At 48.1% G+C, this 18,975-nt stretch overlaps 1 protein-coding gene across 1 annotated transcript in view; it reads right to left on the minus strand.

Annotated features, from left to right (window-relative positions):
• Positions 1-96: 96 nt before the first annotated feature.
• The window catches only part of Baiap2l1 (BAR/IMD domain containing adaptor protein 2 like 1), a 92,881-nt gene continuing 74,002 nt past the window's right edge, over positions 97-18,975 (minus strand). Inside the window, exons 7-14 of the mRNA XM_021162665.2 lie at positions 18,273-18,425; positions 15,843-16,010; positions 14,662-14,809; positions 12,482-12,692; positions 11,723-11,794; positions 10,104-10,296; positions 1,166-1,203; positions 97-551 (exon numbers count right to left, since the gene is read on the minus strand). Of these exons, the coding sequence (XP_021018324.1) occupies positions 476-551; positions 1,166-1,203; positions 10,104-10,296; positions 11,723-11,794; positions 12,482-12,692; positions 14,662-14,809; positions 15,843-16,010; positions 18,273-18,425 (1,059 nt within the window). The 3' untranslated portion in view covers positions 97-475. The remainder of the gene's footprint in view (positions 552-1,165; positions 1,204-10,103; positions 10,297-11,722; positions 11,795-12,481; positions 12,693-14,661; positions 14,810-15,842; positions 16,011-18,272; positions 18,426-18,975) is intronic.

Here is an 18,975-nt window from a genome sequence, read left to right on the forward strand (position 1 = left end):
TATAGTTTCATAATTTACATTGTTACTGGATTTGCATGCTCTGATGCAAACTTACATGATATAATGAACATCATAATGCTACTTGAGAACACAGGCTTTATAAAATAAAACTCTGGTCTTATTTGCATTCAGCTACAGAAAGCCAGGCATAAAAGCGTACACCGACTATCCCTCATTCTGGCTATTTCCTTAAAAATAAAAATTTAAAAATTTGAGCCAAATTTACTGCCTTTTGAATAGAAAAGAAAACATTTCAAATGGTTGATTTATTCACTAAGCTACTCTTTTACCTTAAAGACAGAAACGTGTAAACCCACCTCTGTTAATCTGAGAAAGTACATTGATTTGCTCAAGAGGGGCTTCACTGACATCAGGCACTCTGCAATCTTTGACAATGCCTGCTGTCCAGCAATGTATACCTATCGCTCTGCGGGTGAGAACTCGAGTAGAGGGGCTGGCACTGTCCTCTGCATCTTCATCGGATGATCGGTGCTGATCGGTCATTTGTCACTGTCGGCCGGAGTTTCACGGTGGCAAAGGGGTTTTCTCCACTATAGGGGAGAAAAAGTATAAAAATAGACATATTAGACATCCCCCCAAAAAGAAAAAGACCTCCATGGCAGGACTTTGATGTTGTGTATATTATGGGGTGTGTATGCCAAATGTCATAGGTGTTTTCTCCCATATTCCACCTCCCATCTTGAGATTGGAATTGAGTATTTCTGTGGATTGACCACTGAGTGTCCAAAATCTGTCTATCTTCCCCTCTGGTGCTGGGGTGTGTTGGGGTTACAGATGCATGCTCTGATGTACTGCCCCTCTGTGGGTGTTGGGGGTTTGGACTCAGGTCCTTTTTATGCTTGTGTAGCAAAGTCTTTATTCAGTATTGCATACACACCCAGGACTGCCCGTTCTGAACACAGAAGTATGCGGCAGCTTACTATGCCTCACTAGGGAACAAGTCACACAGGCTGCTTTAGTCTCCTAAACCCTGCCATGGGTTCTGCTCTGTCCCTCTCCACTCCATTCCTGGACTGTAAAGCTAGCGGTGACAAGAAGGGTGGCCTCAGTTTCCTCTGTCTGAGAAAGGCCTATGGGGCACCACTGGCCACTTCCTAGTAGACAGGACAACGTTCCACTGACCTTGTGCACAGGGTATACATACCTGAGGAATGGCGGCTTTGCGGTCCCGTTGGCATCACTCTGGAAAGGACAAAGATTATGGAAGGCTTGAAATCAGTACACTCTTATAAGACCCACAGGTAAAGCCAGGCAGAGTTGAGTTTAAAGCCACCCGTGGGGCTGGAGATAGGGATCCGTGAATGATGCTGTGGGTGTAGATAATCTCCCAGCACCTACATAGAGGCTCACAAGCCCTATAACTCCAGCTCCAGGGGATCTGAATCCGGGAATCCACTCTGGCTCAAGCACACACACATAAAAATAAATCTTTAAAGCTATTCATGTTTAAAAGTATCCTGTGATCTCACATTGAGATGACTACCTCATATCTAAAGTATTTCAGAAGAATAAGCAAAGGAGAGAAAACATTTTAGAATTTAGAGCGCCCTTTGCATTTCAGAAACTGGAGGACGAGGTGCCTTGAAGTGTGGCGACTGTGTTCACACACAGGTCAGTATGGAACATCCTGGATGCTCATAGAAACTCAGGTCTTACTGAATTTAAACACAACACCAGAGCATAGCGTGGAAGGAAACGCTTGCAGATAGGCCTCAGACCCACGTTGTGGTGCTATGGTGACTGTGCCCCACACCCCTTTTTATTTCCTTGGACTTTTTTTCTTTCCGGTTTTAGAGCTTTATTGTAGAAAGGCAGGGAGAAAGAAGGTAGAGAGGCCAGCCGTGGCCACGTGGAGAAAGGGGGAAAGGGGAAGGGAAAGAGAGAAGGAGGACTAGAGAGTAAGAAGGGTGAACACTAAAGAGGACACACCCCTTTTTAAAGTGGCATCCTCAGTAATGACATGGTTACTTAGTTTGGGAGACTGATGCTAACTGCTGACGCCAGCCATCTGGGGACCTGGGGAGTGGCTTGATACAGCACTTACCCTTGCATGTAAGAGTTCTGGGTTCAGTGCTGGGGAAGGAGAGATCAACAAGGGGTGGGGGCTTCTGAAATGAGGGTCTGTCCAAGTTCTGCAGGTGTGTGGCAAAAGGCTGAGCCTCACGGCAGGTCACGGGTGTGTCAGGACCACCTTTCTGGAATTCTAAAAGTTCTACCACCTTAAAATCTTCCGTGCTGTTCGTTCCCCTGAGATCACTCTGAGCCCATGGAGCTAGCTCAGCAGCACCCAGCAGAGGGCAGAAGAACGTCGTCGAATGCACTGGAGCCAAGCCAAGCGGTCTCCAAGGCCTAGAAAGCTTCCTAGTTTCTCAGTAGTCTCGGGCACTTGTAGATTCCAAGCAAGTGCCTCACATGCTAGTGTGTGCTCTGAGGCTGAAGCCTGGGCCCGGATTGCCACAGGCCAGCATCTCCCGAATACTGGCATTCACCTGATAGATACACTCTCAGCCAGAGGCAGGCTGGAGGCTCCTGGGCCGTGACCTCCACCTCTGGGTTGCCTGGAGTCAGCACAGTCATCTAGCACAGGACTTAGTGTATACTCATCACAAGCACAAAGCCACTGCCTGGCTTGGCACATTTTAATCAGGCTTCAAGTGGTGTGAAGTGATTTCTTCCTGCAGGGCACTCCGTTTCTTTAGCGGGCCTCTGGACAAGTCACCTCTGATGTAACTTCATTTGATAGGGATGATTAAGAGCCAATTTATGATTTCTTTTTTTTTTTTTTTTTTTGGTTTTTCGAGACAGGGTTTCTCTGTATAGCCCTGGCTGTCCTGGAACTCACTTTGTAGACCAGGCTGGCCTCGAACTCAGAAATCCGCCTGCCTCTGCCTCCCGAGTGCTGGGATTAAAGGCGTGCGCCACCACGCCCGGCTTATGATTTCTTTTTAAAGGACATCACGAGGTCTGGCCTGTCGATTGCCTGCTCAAATTGCTGGCGTGATTGGACTGCCTGGAGCAGTATGCCAGGCAACAGTCTGAGTCTGGAAGGAGCCCCTTGGTGCCCAGAAGCCAGACCAGCAATGCAGCCTGGCAGCCCCAGGCTGCCTCAGTTAACATAAGCAGACTCTTCCCATGGAAAAGCACCTCCTTCTGTTTTCCTCTGACCTATCAAACACTGACCTATCCTGTGTGGCCTTAGAAGGGCAGCACCAGATTCTCAACTGGAGACTAGACTGCTCTCTGCCTGACAGTACCTGCTGTAACCTCCTAAAACCACACGCTCAGAGCGCTTTAAGGTGTCTCACCACACTCTGAACTCTTACAGCCCCAGGTAGAAACGACCAAAAGTCCGGCAGGAAACCAGCACTTGACTTTTATGCATTTTGTCCTTGTGAGATCTCAGTGCCAGGCCATGGGGATCCTGGCCGTAGAGAAGAGACAGTAACTATGGGGCACACAGGGAGTCCCAGTTATCTGAGAATGATGTTTCTTAATCTGTTTCTGATTCTACAGTCACTTCAAGAAGATTCACTTTAAGGCCAGGTCTGGTAGCCAGTGCTCACATGCAAGCTAAGGCAGGAGAAGAGTCTGAGGCCATTCTGGGCCACATAGTGAGACCCTGACTCAATTCCCAAAGATCTCGGGATGTAGTTCAGCTGGTAGGCCCTGGGTTTCATTCCCAGCACATCATAAACTGGCCATGGTGGCACCAAGCTATAATCTCAGCACTGGGGAAGTGGAGGAGGCAGGACGATCAGAAGTTCAAAGGCATTCCTGGCTACACAGTAAATTTTATGCTAGTGTGGGTGATATGATTTTTTTTTAAAGATTTATTTATTATTATATCTAAGTACACTGTAGCTGTCTTCAGATGCACCAGAAGAGGGCATCAGATCTCATTACAGGTGGTTGTGAGCCACCATGTGGGTGCTGATAATTGAACTCAGGACCTTTGGAAGAGCAGTCGGTGCTCTTAACCACTGAGCCATCTCTCCAGCCCGCGATATGATCTTGTTTATAAAAAATGAAGAAAAGAAAAAGTGTGTAGTCTTTATTATTCCTGTGCTTGGTGCACGCACTTGTATACTATCCTTTAATAAAGTGTCTACTTGAAAACCAAGTAAAGGCAGGTCCCTGACTTAGGTGGCTTGGGGTGTGGTCCTCAATAGTGTGAAGTGATACATAATAGAAAAGTATACTGTGAATTTTGGATGTGGTCTTTCCCTGGGCTGGTGATAGATGATAACAATCCTTTCCCATGGGATGCGCTGTGTAGTGCTGAGACAGCTTTTGGCACTCTGCAGTATGCTGTCTTATTAAGCTATGATGGGCCACAGGTTAGGTGACAAGGTGTTTTCAACTTCCCACAGATGTTTCAGAGCATAATGCCACCACAAAGGTCCACAAACATCTGCACTGGGAGTTTTGAGGCAGCTTTTCCTCTGCTGCTTGAGTTTTTCAGTGGTCTGAAAGTGTAACTTTTCTTTGGAGTGACTCCCCTGCCTCACCCCTCCAGCAGCACTCTAATTTCTAGACTAAATTTTAGTGCCATCCATCAGAGTGACTTCAAAATACACCCTTAATTTTTGCCCATCTCAGCTGTCATACGTCCCACTTCCTAGTCAGGAATGACTGCTGCCCCCAAATCTGCCCTCCCCACTTCCCTTTCCTTGCAGTTGGGGATACCATGGCAGACAGGCAGGGCCTGTTACCTAAGCTGTGTCATCTCCTGGCAGCCAGTAAGGTGCTGGTCCCTAAGCACAGGGAACAAAATGGGATGATTCAGGCCAAGCCAAGGTGCTCAGATGGGGCCAGGCAGGCCATTAGGAGAGTGGGCTTTCTTGTCCCTAAAACACCAGGGCAGCAGTGGCCTTTAGACTGGAAAGGGAGATGACAACCGGAGGTTGTCGTGTCCATAAGGTAACAGGCAGAGTCGGGGTTTCTTGTGATGATGCTCACTCCAAGAACGCAGACGCTCTGACGACCTGGTGTCCACGGTCGCATACACTGGTTACTTGCTTTCTGTCCCACTGTCCCCTTCCTACTGTACAGAGGTCTTTGTGGAGATGCACAGCGCCAGAGCTTGATCCCTTACAAGATGGTGTCAGGTTACCCTAACACAGCTTATTCCTTAGGACTCAGGAAGACACTTTCATAGGATAAAGGGCTGGGCCACCCAGGGTGGGCTGGGTCCTGCTGGGAAAGCCTAGGGAACCTGGAACACCTAGTAAAGATGGCCATTTCAGTATGATGACAGATGCCTGAATCTCAGCACTTGGGAGGTAAAGACAGGAGAAAGATTTTGAGTTAAAGACCACTCTTGTCTTCATAGCACTACATGTTCTCAAACTCAAACGAATGGGCGTTTCCCGAGGTGTAGGGATGCATGTCTGTGGTAAAGCACCTGAGAAGCAGAAGGCAGGGCAATTGTGAGTTCAAGGCCAGGGTCTAGGGCCAGAGAGATGGCTCAGTAGTTAAGGGCCCTTGTTGCTCTCGCCATGGTCCTGACTTCAATCCCCAGGACCATCATGATATTTCACAACCCTCTGTAACTCCAATTCTTCAGACTTCCTTCAGGTACCAGGTATGCATGTGGTACACACATACACACACACACACACACACATACACACACATAGACACACACTTGTTAAAAATGTTAAATAAAGCCGGGCGTGGTGGCACACACCTTTAATCCCAGCACTCGGGAGGCAGAGGCAGGCGGATTTCTGAGTTTGAGGCCAGCCTGGTCTACAAAGTGAGTTCCAGGACAGCCAGGGCTACACAGAGAAACCCTGTCTCGAAAAACCAGAAAGAAAACGAAAAAAAAAAAAAGTAAAATTAAAAAAAGTCATGAAAGAGATTATAAAAAATATTTAAATCAACAACAAATCCCCAGAGAGTCCCAGACCAAAACCTGCCATCACGCTTGCTTGTGGAAGCAACGCTAATTCTGTGGCTTCCTGTCTTTGCTCCTGGGACCCCTGATTTGAGCTGGGAGTCTGATGAGGGAGCAGTGCCAAGGGGAGGTTGGCCCTTCTCTCTGTAGTCTGCCTAGGATCCTGAAATATTCAAGGTGTCTGTCCTTTCTGTAGCTGGTAACAATGGTGTACAAGTCTGCATGTACCCCCATCCTCTAACGGGAAGCCCCCTGCATTTGTGTTGGGCCACTGTGCGTTTCTCCTCCGAGTACGGTAAGCATCCTTAGTGGGACTGGGTGCAAGCCTGGGTAGGGACTCTCAAATATTTCTGCCTTTGGATTTTGAAAGCCAATTGCTGTTTTGCTTGTTTGTTTGAGATTGGGTCTCATGTAGCCAAGGCTAGCCATGATCTTGAAATCCGGATCTTCTTGCCTTCACCTCTGAGTGCTGGGATTTTAGGTATGTAGCACTATGCTAGGTTTCTGTGGTGCTGGGGGTGGAACCCACAGCTTTATTCAAGCTGAGCAGGAACTGTAACAACTGAGCTACATCATCATTGCCTGCTGGCCTTTGACTTTTTACTAGCTGGTACTTCCAGCTAGCTTTCTTCCAGCTGGCTATCTTCTGGATCAGGAAGGCAATCCAGCATCTTATCAGGTCGCTGGTAAGCGGCAGAGAAGGCTGTGGAATGTGCCTTATCAGTCAGAGCTCCAGGCTCCCTTGCCCTCCTTGTGCTGATAACCACTGTGCTATTACAGGGACATTTTTCAATCCACTGCAGGACCTAGGAAGTGGCTGCCATCTGTTCTCTGTTTCCCACGGTTCTGTAATCCATGTCGCTCTTAAGTTATCCAGCCAGGCAGGGTCCGGGTGTGGTGGCTCAGTTGGTGGTGGCTGGAGAAAGTGCTATGAGTCCACTGTGTGTGGGTGTCAGGTCAGGACTGGAGGTGAAAATGTCAATCAGCAACCGCCCACCCAGCCATCCATCCATCTGTTTATACTTATCTAAATCTGTATCAAAAGAAACATAATTAATGATAATCATATCCTGGAAATATAAGCGTTACTGAAATTTTCTAGCTTTCAGAAAAGGGGACCAAACCAAATCTATCCTTTTTTTTGAATGGTACTCGGGGTTAAATTCAGGGTTTTCTACATTCTAGTTGATTGTTCTACCATTGAGCTATATCCCTAGCCCCCTAGGTTATTGCTATCATTATTATATTATTTTCAATAAATAGTCAAGATCCTAGGCAAACTAGAGAGAGAAGGGCCGATCTCCCATTGACACTGCTCCTTCATTAGACAGGCTCAAATCAGGGGTCCCGGGAGCACTGACAGGAATCAGCAGAATTAGTGTTGCTTCAAAGAGCAAGTGTGATGGTCGTCTTTGGTTTGAGGCTCTCTGGGGTTTTGATGTTGATTTAAATATTGTTTATAATCTCGGTCATGTTTTCTTTTTTTAATTTTATATTTTTAACACGTGTTTGTCTGCATGTATGTATGTACTGGGACAGATCCCAGGATCCTGTGCATGCTACCTAAGTACTCTACCACAAAGCTATTCCCATATCCCGAAGTAGACCTTAGATATAGCCACTGTAGACTTCATTATGAGCCCAGCTCTAAACAAGGTGATTATTCTGTCCCCTCTAGGGCCCAGGAGCACTGCAGAAGAGGGGGCAGACTCCTCATTTGCTTTTCCTTTGGAGGGGTCATGTTTATGAGACAGTCTTACTATCTAGTCCAGACCGGCCTGAAACTTACAGTTCTCCTGCCTCAGCCTCCTGAATGCTGGGATTACAGGCCCGTGCCACCACACTGACTCAGTTTCTCAATATTGACAGCAGCTTTCGATTTAGGCAGGTAAGAGGTTTGAAAACAAAGCTAGGTCTTATTTCAACTGTGAAATGCTAAGTGAAGAATGGGTTACCATTGCTGACTCCATGTGCCTGAGGGTGACGCGGGTTGTGTGCTTTTCCCTTGTTTTTGAGACAGAGTTTCACCGCTTTGACTCTCCGGAAACTCGATCTGTAAACCAGGCTGGCCTCGAACTCACAGAGAGGCACCTGTGTCTGCCTCCCAGTGCTGGGATCAAAGCGTGTCCCCGCACATTTTTCTTTCTTGGGGGCTGGGGGGATCTCTTTGTTACTGTTGAGTCAATATTTACTGTTTAAAGATGGACCTGTCAGTTTGTCCACCCTATGAAGTGAGGATTACTCTCAACTCCCTTGGTCCATGTGGCAAGATGATTGAAGATAACAACCTGCTTTGGGGGATGGAGGGAGACGGCCCAGAGGTTAAGAGTACTCGCTGCTCTTCTAGAGCGCCTGAGCTTGGTTCTCAGCATCAGCATCAGCAGCTCACAACTGTAACTCCAGCTCCGTGGGATCAGATGCCCTCTTCCAGCCTCCACGGGCACCAACTCACATAGGTGTGGAACATGAGCACTCATACATAGAAACAATAAACTTCCAAAGCTACAGGGATGTAGCTCAGTGGTAGAGTACATGTCTAGCAAACAGAAAGCTTTGGGATCAACTGTCAGCAAAATACCAAACGAGCAATCAAACGAACCGGCAGCTGCCCCATGGATAAAGTGGGGGGGGTTCTGGGTTGTTAAGTGGGTGGAGTCAGGGTCTGACGAGTGCTATGTGCCTACTCTGCTGCCGAGCTACACTCTAACCTTTTCTTTTGATTGAGAAAAAGAATCTCAGTAATTTGTCTAGGCTGGGCTTGAACTTGCAATCCTCTTGCTGTAGCCTCCCAAGTAGCTGGGAGTATGCCTGCCATCAGACCTGTCTTGGACAGGATTCTTTAACTAGACAGCCAATTAACTTGCTGACTCCAATGGCAAGTGACTGTAGAGGGGCAGAGAAAAGCTGACTGTGCTGGGGCTCCAGAAACACAGGACAGTGAGGGGACAGTGAGGGGACAGCGAGGGGACACAGTAAAGGGTACTCCAGGGATGCAATCAGCACAGCAGAGACTGGCAACACCTTCCAGGACAAACGACCAACAGCAGCAACAACAATTGCAAGGAAAGAGAATGAAGTGAGACCTGTCAATGAGAAAGACTCATGAAGCCCCTTGACTAACTACAAGATCCAGACACACACACTCACTCTCACTCTCTCTCTCTCTCTCTCTCTCTCTCTCTCTCTCTCTCTCTCCCCTCAGCCATCCTCCTTTTCTACCTTTTCCCTTCTGTCCTCCCTGAAAACTATCCGGCAGTCCCCCGACCCAGAGCCAGCCATATAGGCACGCTGCACACACTGTCACTTCCTGCTCTCTGCCTCATAAACATCTCTCAGGACTTCTACACAATGGCTCCTTCCTGTCACAGCTTGAATGCCACTTCAGAAAGACTACAGCCACACATGCTGCTCACAAGGGCTGACTCTTAGAAGCAGGAATGCATCTAGGAGGCTGCCCTTGCTTCTCAGCAAGCTCTGGATGAAGGTCTTGCCCCTTCCTTCCTCTCAGCTTGGAGGCCATCCCAGCATGCTACTCTCAGTGGGATCCCTGGAGGCCTCCCCACTCAGAACGCCTTTTTCTTCGTCTTTCTTGGGACTCCATCTTGGGACACTGAACTTAAAACAAATCGAAGCTGTCACATCCACCCAGGATGCCACCCTATTCATTATTTCCGGCCCCTCTTCATTTTCAGCATGGCTTTTATCCTGTTTTGGTTTATTATCTGCTGCTAATCACTAAATTCCAAAGTCGCCTGGACCTCACTTGTCTGTCTCGAGCTCCCAGGTGCCTGGTGCTCTGGAGACGCTCCACCTGCAATTGCCCCAGGCCAGGATGCAGCTAGGCTCCCAAGCCCGCCCTGCCCTTCTTAGGGGGTACTTTAGGATTAAAGACAACATTTGCATATCGGCTGGCACAAAGTCCCCATTTTTAAGCTCAGTCCCTCCTCGTTTCAGAAAATAACAGAAAAGGAACACAATGCTGAGGCTAAAAGGATGAAAACTAAGACAAAGGCAAGGAGGCAGGGGAGCTCCAGCAACTCATGGTGCCTGCCGGCTCTCCTCCAGGAGAGAGAGTAACATGCAGGGAGGGCTTAGAGCTGGGGAGAGTGTGGATCTGTGAAGAAGAAGAAAAGCCAAGCCTCCCCCCCTTCCCCGCCCCCCAGCCCGTCCAGTCAGCACTCACGGGAGAGGTGGATGTGGCATCTGGTCTGGACACTGGCGCTCTGAAGGTAGAAGCAGAAGGCACCTTGGGAGCGTCTGCTCTCTTGTCTGAGGTGGCTCCCATGGACAGGCACTCCAAGTAGTCGGGAGGTGGGATGACAACGCTGCTCTTCTCAGTCAGGTCCACAGTGCTGATGCTTCTCACGGGTGCAGGGCTCAATGCCAAAAGGGAGGGAGCCAAGTCAGACAAGGACCCCGGGACCCCAGACACCCCATGGCCAAGGACTGGGGTGACAGACAAAGCTGGAGAGAGGACTCCAGCTTGGTCCCCAACTATCTGTGACTCCATTTCCAGGATCCCGTGCCCTCATGTAGCCTCTGAAGGCACTGGTGTGCATGTGGTTCACGGACATACATGAAAGGGAAGGTGAAGAGAGGGTGATAGCACTGCGCTACACACATACATACACACACACATAGTCGTTTACATACGTGCTTATGTGTGTATGTTTATATACATTTGTGTTTATCTTTAGCTATATACTGAGACCCTGTCTCAAAAAACAACTCTTACCCCTCCCCAGACAGACAGTTTCCCTTTTTGGTCTGACAGCATGTTTAGACTCTGCCAGAGAGGAACATATGGAGCTACGTTCTGAAGAGAGGGGCTGAAGGATACTGCGCGTGACACTGAGGGGTCAGAAGTCAGAGGAGAGCATTTCTGAGGCGTTTATGGTAAAGATGACCAGTTCGCTGTGGACTTGTCATTCCTGAGGTTCATCGTATGGTCATCATGTCCAGCTTTTGTTTGTAACTGTCTGGCTACCTGACTGGGAATTGACCTTGGGGCCTCCACAACAGTGGAAAGCATTCTTAAACCCTGAACCATCTTTCCAGCAGCTCCAAAACGGCTGTTTTCTTGGTCGCAGCCTACACTGAAGAACTGGGGATTATCAGTGTGGTGGTGACAAAGGAGGCCTGCTGGCGTAGTTACACACAGGAGAAAGTAAGTGCAGCTGCTGAGCTGCTCGGTGGGAAGCGCCTGCTGCCAAGCCCTGGGACCCACATGATGGAAGGGAAGAACTGACTCCTGCAGGTTGTCTTCTGACTTCCACACATGTGTTGTGACACCTGCTCCCTCCCCCAGAATAAATAAAATGTGAAAAAAAATAGCTGAACTAGCTCAGGAAACACAGATAATAGAGGACTGAGGGTGGGTCCCAGGAAGTGTGACTGTCTGCAGTGGAGCAAATGGACCCACAGACGACACTGAGTGGGACACAGGGAGGGAAGAAAACAGCCCCAGGCCAGAATTCAAGGTAAGGGAACATCACAGTGGAGTGCTGCACAGGGCTACTGCTGCTGCTAAAAAACAGGAAATGTGAGCTGTGTGCTCAGTGTGCAACCGGTGGGGACAGGGAAGGGTGAAGAGTTGGTGGCTGGGCCTTGTCCTAGCAGAGTCAGGGAAGCTCATGGACCACAGAAACCACAGAGGAGCAGCCATTGGCTCCAATCCTCCGAGTGTGAGTGTCGAAGGTGAATCCCAGGGTGGCTGCAGATGAGGCTCTAACTCTAATGTGTCTGGGACACTAGGGACAGGGTCCAGTTCAGCTGCTGAGGGAGCTGGGCCATATGCCCTACCTTGGTGTAGGGACAGACATTGCTTCGTTTTCTTCCAGCAACTTTGTATATGACGATGGGAACCAGCCCCTCCTAAAGGTAAGATAAAGAAGAAAGACCCATCTGTGATACCTGAGGCAGGCAGATAACTAGTACCCACACTGGGGACATCCTGATGACAGCTGGGGTAGGCTAGCCACACAGACACACACACACACAGGCACACAGACACATACACACAAACAGACGGACACACACACACACAGACACACACACACACACAGACACACATAGGCACACACACACACAGGCAGACACACACACACACACAGAGACACAAACAGGCACACAGACACACAGACACAGACACATACACACAGACACACAGGCACACACACACAGACACACAGACACAGACACAGACACACACCAATAATAGCTTAATGATCTCTGGACTCAACATGCTGGACCGGTGAGAACAGATCCCTGGAGGTTGTCCTCATACATCCACGCTGTATACTCACACATGCATACACACACACAATAAGTATAAACAGTATTTATGCCTTTTGTGAGCAGGGACATAATATGATCTGATGATCTATTCTTGCGCCAAGCTCACCTATATACATGCACAAAGCCGCATCCTGGAATGCAAAACCAGCAGTGGCCCAGACTATATAAAGAGGTACAAAGGTTCCTACACCCACAGACAACTTGCAGCTCTCTGCGGCGAGGGCCATTTGAACCTGATGCAAAGCTGGGTGGGTGCCAACTCACGCTTTGGTGGTGTCATGCTCCCCGTAGAGCCAGCCGTCCTTCTCCTCAGGGATGAGCAGCGTGAGGACGTCCCCCTGGGCAAAGCTCAGTAGGGTCTTATTGTTGCCAGCGGTGTGAGGGAAGATGGTCTTCACCTTCTGCTTCTTCATCATGTTCAGCCCAGTTGCAACAGAAACTGATCGCTGTAGACTGGGATCTTCCCCAGTGTTTGCTGAAGTGGGCAAGGCCATAATGGTGACTCAGAGAACGCTTGGCAGCAGGTTTGAATGAGTGACCCCAGGAAACCACTTGTTTCTGTGTCTTGCCTACATGATCCTCTTATGGAGACTTAAATTTTGGTCTATTTCAAGACCTTTCATGATGCCCATGAGGAGGAAACCAGCAAGCCTTAGCCTGGAGCCTTCCACAGTGGGCAGAGGAGCCCAGCAGCCCAGAGCACTTGTAATAAGAGAAGGCCAGCACGGCATGCCAGCTTCACCTGTGGCACGGCAGCCAGGCCGGCTCTTCGCAGCTCAAGTGCCCACACTTTACTGCTCTTGCAGGTGGAACACAGAGGCAGCTGAGGCAGCGGCCTAGCCCCACTGCCTTTCCCGTGTTACAGACAGAGGAGGGAGCTGGAAATGCTGGTGTTGTGGCTTCTCACTGAGCATGTACATGTGAGTTCCCGATGTTGAGAAATCATTAGGAACCCGCTTGCCAAGAACCTCAGTGGTGAACAGCCACCAGCCGGCCTCAAGACTGCTGACACTGATGGACACAGAAACGGAGCCCTCAAGAGTCCCAGACTGGTCCAGACTCTAGCCCTCGGGGGCAGCCCAGTGAGTGCACAGGCCCCACCCACGCTTGAGCACTGTGCCACTATGGTCCCTCACCTTCAACACCAGCTGATATGTGCTACTCCAGGAAATGGGGAACTGGCATGGGGCTTTAAAATAGCTGCTTTACTATTGCATCTCCATAACAAACACAACACAAATTCTGCTATCTTAACATGTCTCTAATCACCTCAAACACTGAATCTGCCAGAAATTTTCACTTGACTTTTACTAGAAGGAACCAGAGTTATTTGAATAAATTATATACTTTACCTTTCTTCCAAAGCAAATAACTACAAGCTATTATTTTTCCTTGCTGAGCAACCCTGACTTCTTTATAGAAATCTCGTGCTGCAATCTCTCATCTTCCCTTACTATAATACTATAATCTGCGGGTTCTCCAGGGCACAACGTGACTACCATCAGATTTGTACTGAAGGAGCTTTCGGCTATGGAGCGCTGTGTGAAACTAATTTATTATCTTCTGGCCTGCTCCTTTTTAATTACCACACTGCTCAGGCTGGAGTGACAGCTCGGTGGCTAAGAACAGGTCCTGCACTTGCAGAGGATCTGAGTTAGGTTCCCAGCGCACATGGCGAGGGGTTCACAACTGCCTCCAACTCCAGAAACACAGCATCCTAGCCCGCTTCTGGCCACTGTCAGTGCTTATATCCACACAGAAGCACACATGATAAAAAAAAAAAAAGTCTAAAAAATCCTTCTCAACAAAATACTTACACTGTAGATATCTACCAGTAGATACATTAGTGTCACAGAGACACGTCACCTGTCCAATGTCTATGGTTTAGACTAGACCTTCTTTAGCCCATCTCCCTTACTCTCCCTACCCCCACCCCCCCACACACTCTGGGAGTGGACCCAAGGGCTTCACACATGCTAGAAACGCTCTACTATGGAGCTGCACTTTTGGCTCCGGTATTACTGCTTTGAGGTATAAGTTACTCAAAGCCAGGGCTGTATGCATCTACTAGACCCGTGTGTCTGGATTTCCCCCGTTAATAGATTTATCAAAAAAATATTAAACAAATTTTTAAAAATTATTTTCTAAAGATTGATTTTTAAATTTTATTTATATGAGTATACTGTCACGGTCCTCAAACGCAGCAGCAGAGAGCATCAGATCCCATTACAGATGGTTGTGAGGCACTATGTGGTTGCTGGGAATTGAACTCAGGACTGACCTCTGGAAGAGCAGTGAATGCTCTTAACCACGGAGCAATCTCTCCAGCCTAACAATTACATTCATATCACAAACATGCACATAAAAATGACCTTTAAAAAATTAAATAGAAAGATCAACTTTTTTTAAAGCTTCCATAAAAGAAATCAAAGTAAATCTCTTACCTGTGGAGTTGTTTGTTTTTTCTGAACTCTGTGCAGCTGTAGCTGGGTTATTGAACATGTCAATCAAAGGACTGGTATAGGCTTTGACTGAAGGAGCAGGGGGCATCTTTGGTGAGTATTTAGAAAGGGTGTCATAATCTTTCCCAATCTGTAGAAACAAGTCTCTATTAGTCTAATATTAGACTGGTACGGTGAGAGAATAATACAGATTTCCAGGATGCTTTTTACCAAATGGCAGAAACCCCACTTTCCTAGTTATGAATATTTCAAAAGTTTTCATTTAGAGAAAGGGCCTCACTTATATATAGTCCTGGCTAGCCTGGAACTGTCGACCAGGCTGTACTCAAACTCAGAGAGAGCTGCCTGCCTCTGCCTCCTGAGTGCTGGAACTGCAGGTATCAGTCATCATATCTAGGTAGGCTTCTTTTTTTTTTTTTTCAAGACAGAGTCTCTCTGTGGTGTAGCCCTGGCTGTCCTGGAACTCACTCTGTAGACCAGGCTGGCCTTGAACTCAGAAATCTGCCTCCCTCTGCCTCCTGAGTGCTGGGATTAAAGGCGTGCGCTATCACTGCCCAGCCAGTAGGCTCCTTCTTAAGCACTACTTGGCTACAGGAGTCTACACTTGAAATAATTTTTTGAAGGAATTTTGAACATATTATATTAACTTGTTTAGCCCATAGCTTTGATGACAATCAGTTTATGGCTAACCTCGTTTCATATACGCACTCACTTAGATCTGCAAGTCAGGCCTGCATTATGTTGAAGCAATTCGCAATCATATTATCTCTTCTTCTTTTAGAAAAAGGTCTAATGTGTAGTCTAGGCCAGCCTCAAATTTACGATCCTCCTGCTGCTGTCTTCCAGGTACTAGATGGCACCAGAGCTTTCTAGTGTGTCCCCTCAGATTTCTATAGTGCCATCAGTGGGAATAAACTTATAATGTTGGAATACAGTAACAATGACATTTCTAAGGCAAAGGTAGCATGGTCAAGCAGAGCATCAAACATCTGCACTGTCAATTCTAGTTCTAAAGGAAGCCGGAAGCCGGGAAAGGTTAGGAATGGGGGTCTGGGAATAGGAAAGGAGGGCTCGTGGTGTATCTATCAAAGTCAGTCCTGGCCCTTTGGGTCAGTTTGAACTAATGCATACTAGTAAGCATGCGGAAAGGGGACTGATCCTACCATCTTGCTTCTCTCGATCATGGGTGACGGCTGCGGCGTCCCGGACACGGGGGTGGAGATGGGCGTCTTTATCTCTTCTATCATGTTCATGATTTTCTCTGGGACTTTTGTGGCATCACAACAGGTTTCCTGCCACCGGGGCAGCTTGGAATTAAGTAATTCTGCAGACTATAAATACAGAAGAAACAAAATTAAAGGCAAAGGCTCACTGTTATAAGAGCTGATAAAGACTACTTCAAATAGCATCTCTACTGACATCGTACTGATTTGCCACCAGGTGTGGGGCTCACAGTCTAACTCAGCAAGCAGTTTAAGCGACTATGAATATCTCCTGTGTCTCCATTGCTGAAGAGGCAGGCTCGGGCCCTAAAGGAACTTACCTGCTTCCTCAGCATGAATACAGAACTTCCAGGTAACACAGGACCATAAATGAGTGCATAGTTAGTGTGTGTGTGTGTGTATGTGTGTGTATGCGCACTCATGTACATCTCAAAAACAAAAACAAAACAAAAAGCCAAGAGGGAAGAGGCAAGAAACCAATATGAGTCTTTCATTTTCTAGATGTCCCTGGAAATGACAATCCCCACCTCCCCACCAGTTCTTCTAAAATCAACACACGTACTGTGGTAAGAGGCCCAAGAGTGAAAGTGTTAGGCAAATGAATCAGACTTTGTTCCAGGAAGTCCATCTGTGGGGAAGAGCCTGCAGGTGGAGAGGTGGGTGGGTGAGCAGGTAGGAATCTGTGCTAGGAGCGCTCCTGTCATCGTCTAACAGGCTCGCACAGTTGACCGCTGGCAGCACAAAGAGACAGATGGGCAGAGCTGAGACACTGCGCATTCTGGAGGCTGAAGCTGAGGGGCCATTCCTACCCCCATAGCCTGGCTCTGCTCCTGCAGTGAGCCTCTCAATGAACTGTCTTTGCAGGGCAGCACTCTGGTCTGAACAAGGAAGCAGGGCACCCTCTCTGAAGCTGCTTTGCATGGCAACAGCATTAGTTTCTCTTTTGCAAGCACACACACTTCTGACCCTGACATGCGGGGGGATGGGGGACTGAGGACCACCTGCTAGCACTGGCTAGAGGAAGGACTAGCATACCCTAAAGGCAACAAGGGAAATCCCACCGGCCGCAGCAGCTTTCAGAGAGCTGAAGATGCTTCTGGTACAAAAAGAAGCAGGATTGGTCTGTGCTGCTCCACAGCGTACTACTGGGACCCAAGTAAATCTAAGAAAGACACTGTCAGTAACTAAAGCCCAGGTTAGCTCCTGATATAGCAGGGCATTGCCACAGGAAGGAAACGCAAGGTTGCTTGTATCCTCTGCAGCTGTGATCCTGCCATTCTGCCGCAGCAGCAGGAGGCCCTCAGCATGGAAGCACACATGCAGGTACTCAGCAGTGCTGACCTGGTAAATGCACGGTGGTCATCTACGAATGCATCTACACCAGGGCAGACACAAAAGTGAGCACCAAAGACAGCAGTTCTTTTTTCGTTATAACCGTTTAGACCTTTACGTATCTGACTTAGGAAGCTGCATATTCAAGTTACAAAACTTACAGAATGTGTGACACATGCACAGAAAAGGGCAGGGGTTTCTCCCTGAGGAAGAGTTGGCTTATGGTCTAGCTCTTGCAGAACTTCTATTCCGGGACACTGTCTTAAATCACATGCTTATGAACAACAGTGAATGTTTGACCTCAATCATGCTATCTTGGGATGCTTACAAAGTTTCAAGAGAATTAAAAGGGGGGAAAAAAAAGAGGAAGGGAAATTGAGCATGCTGTGTAAGTGTTGCTGGGCTCTACGCTAACAGCTGCATCTGTGAGAAGGCGGGAACCAAGCCAGCCGTTGTTAAGGTGATCATGAGTGAGCACTGGAAACAAGAGTGAAAAATAACAAAACCCAACGTCATGATGGGTGTGAATGGAGAGGGGTATCTGTGGCCTTGGGTAGAGGTGGCTATATATAGATCCATGTTCATCTAGAACCACCCAGAGACTGGGGCTAGTCAAGGCAGTGACACCCAGGATACACAGGCGTCTACAAAAGTTGACTATTTTAGATTGTGTCTTTTTGTTTTTGAGACATAGTTCAGGCTGGCCTCAAACTCACTATATAGCTTAGGATGACTTTGAACTTCTGACCTTCGTGGCCTCACTTCCTGGGGCTCACTGGTGTGCACCACTAGCCCTAATTTATGAGGTGTGCTAGAGATCAGACCCAGTGCACGCCGGGCAAGCTGAGTTACAACTGCAGCCCCAAAGCTGTCGTTTTTTAAAAAGGATTTTAAAGTGGCTATTTGGTCATCCGTTCCACCTGTTCTGCGGTAAGGGCCCACTGCTCACCTGTGCTACTCTGTAAGGAAAGGCGTTCAAGGACCTTGCGTACAAGATAAAGCCACCGGCACACTTAGTGCAATGTGTCGCACACTCACCTGCATGTGATAGTAGTGTATGTGACTGGCAAAGCTGCAGTGCTTGTCCACCAGAAAGCAGAAGCGCCTTTTTTCCTCAAGCAGGGCTTCCTTGCAGCCATCGGCAATGAACTTCTGGATCTCACTCTGGCGAGATGTAACCGTCTCCACGTACTATGGAAATAAACAGAAATTTCCAAGCTGGTCACAGTTCCAGGTGCCAATCATAGGACTGAGCCTGAGCCTCATTTTCCCGTGGTAAAATGCGGACAGTGAGGCCTCGTGTGGTGATGCACACCTTCAACAGCAGCACTTGAGGGCAGAAGCAGACAGGTCTCTGCCAGTCCTGGACTAATCTGGTTTACACAGAGATCCTGTCTCAAACAAACAAGCAAAGCAAGCAAGAAAATAAAAAGGAGGGACAGTCATGCTGATCACAAAGGTCCCTGAGAACTCGGGTTCTTTTCCCCGAGTTAAGGGGAGATGCCAGGAAGTACCATGCGCCGTTACCGTAACCCTGAGAAATGCTGCATCACTAAGATTTCCAGAGCTTTGTTTTTTTTCTTTGAGACAGGGGCTCACTATGTAGCACAGGCTAGCCTAGAACTTAAGACCCTTTCAACTCAGCCTTGAGAGAGCTGGGGTCCCTGGCGTGCGCTGCCACCCACGGCCTGGGATACTTTGTTTCATTCAGCAGTAGCAGAGGACAGGCCGCGGGGTACAG

Source organism: Mus caroli, unplaced genomic scaffold, assembly GCF_978045245.1.
Source record: "Mus caroli unplaced genomic scaffold, Mus_caroli_1 scaffold_4, whole genome shotgun sequence".
Classification (NCBI taxonomy): domain Eukaryota; kingdom Metazoa; phylum Chordata; class Mammalia; order Rodentia; family Muridae; genus Mus; species Mus caroli.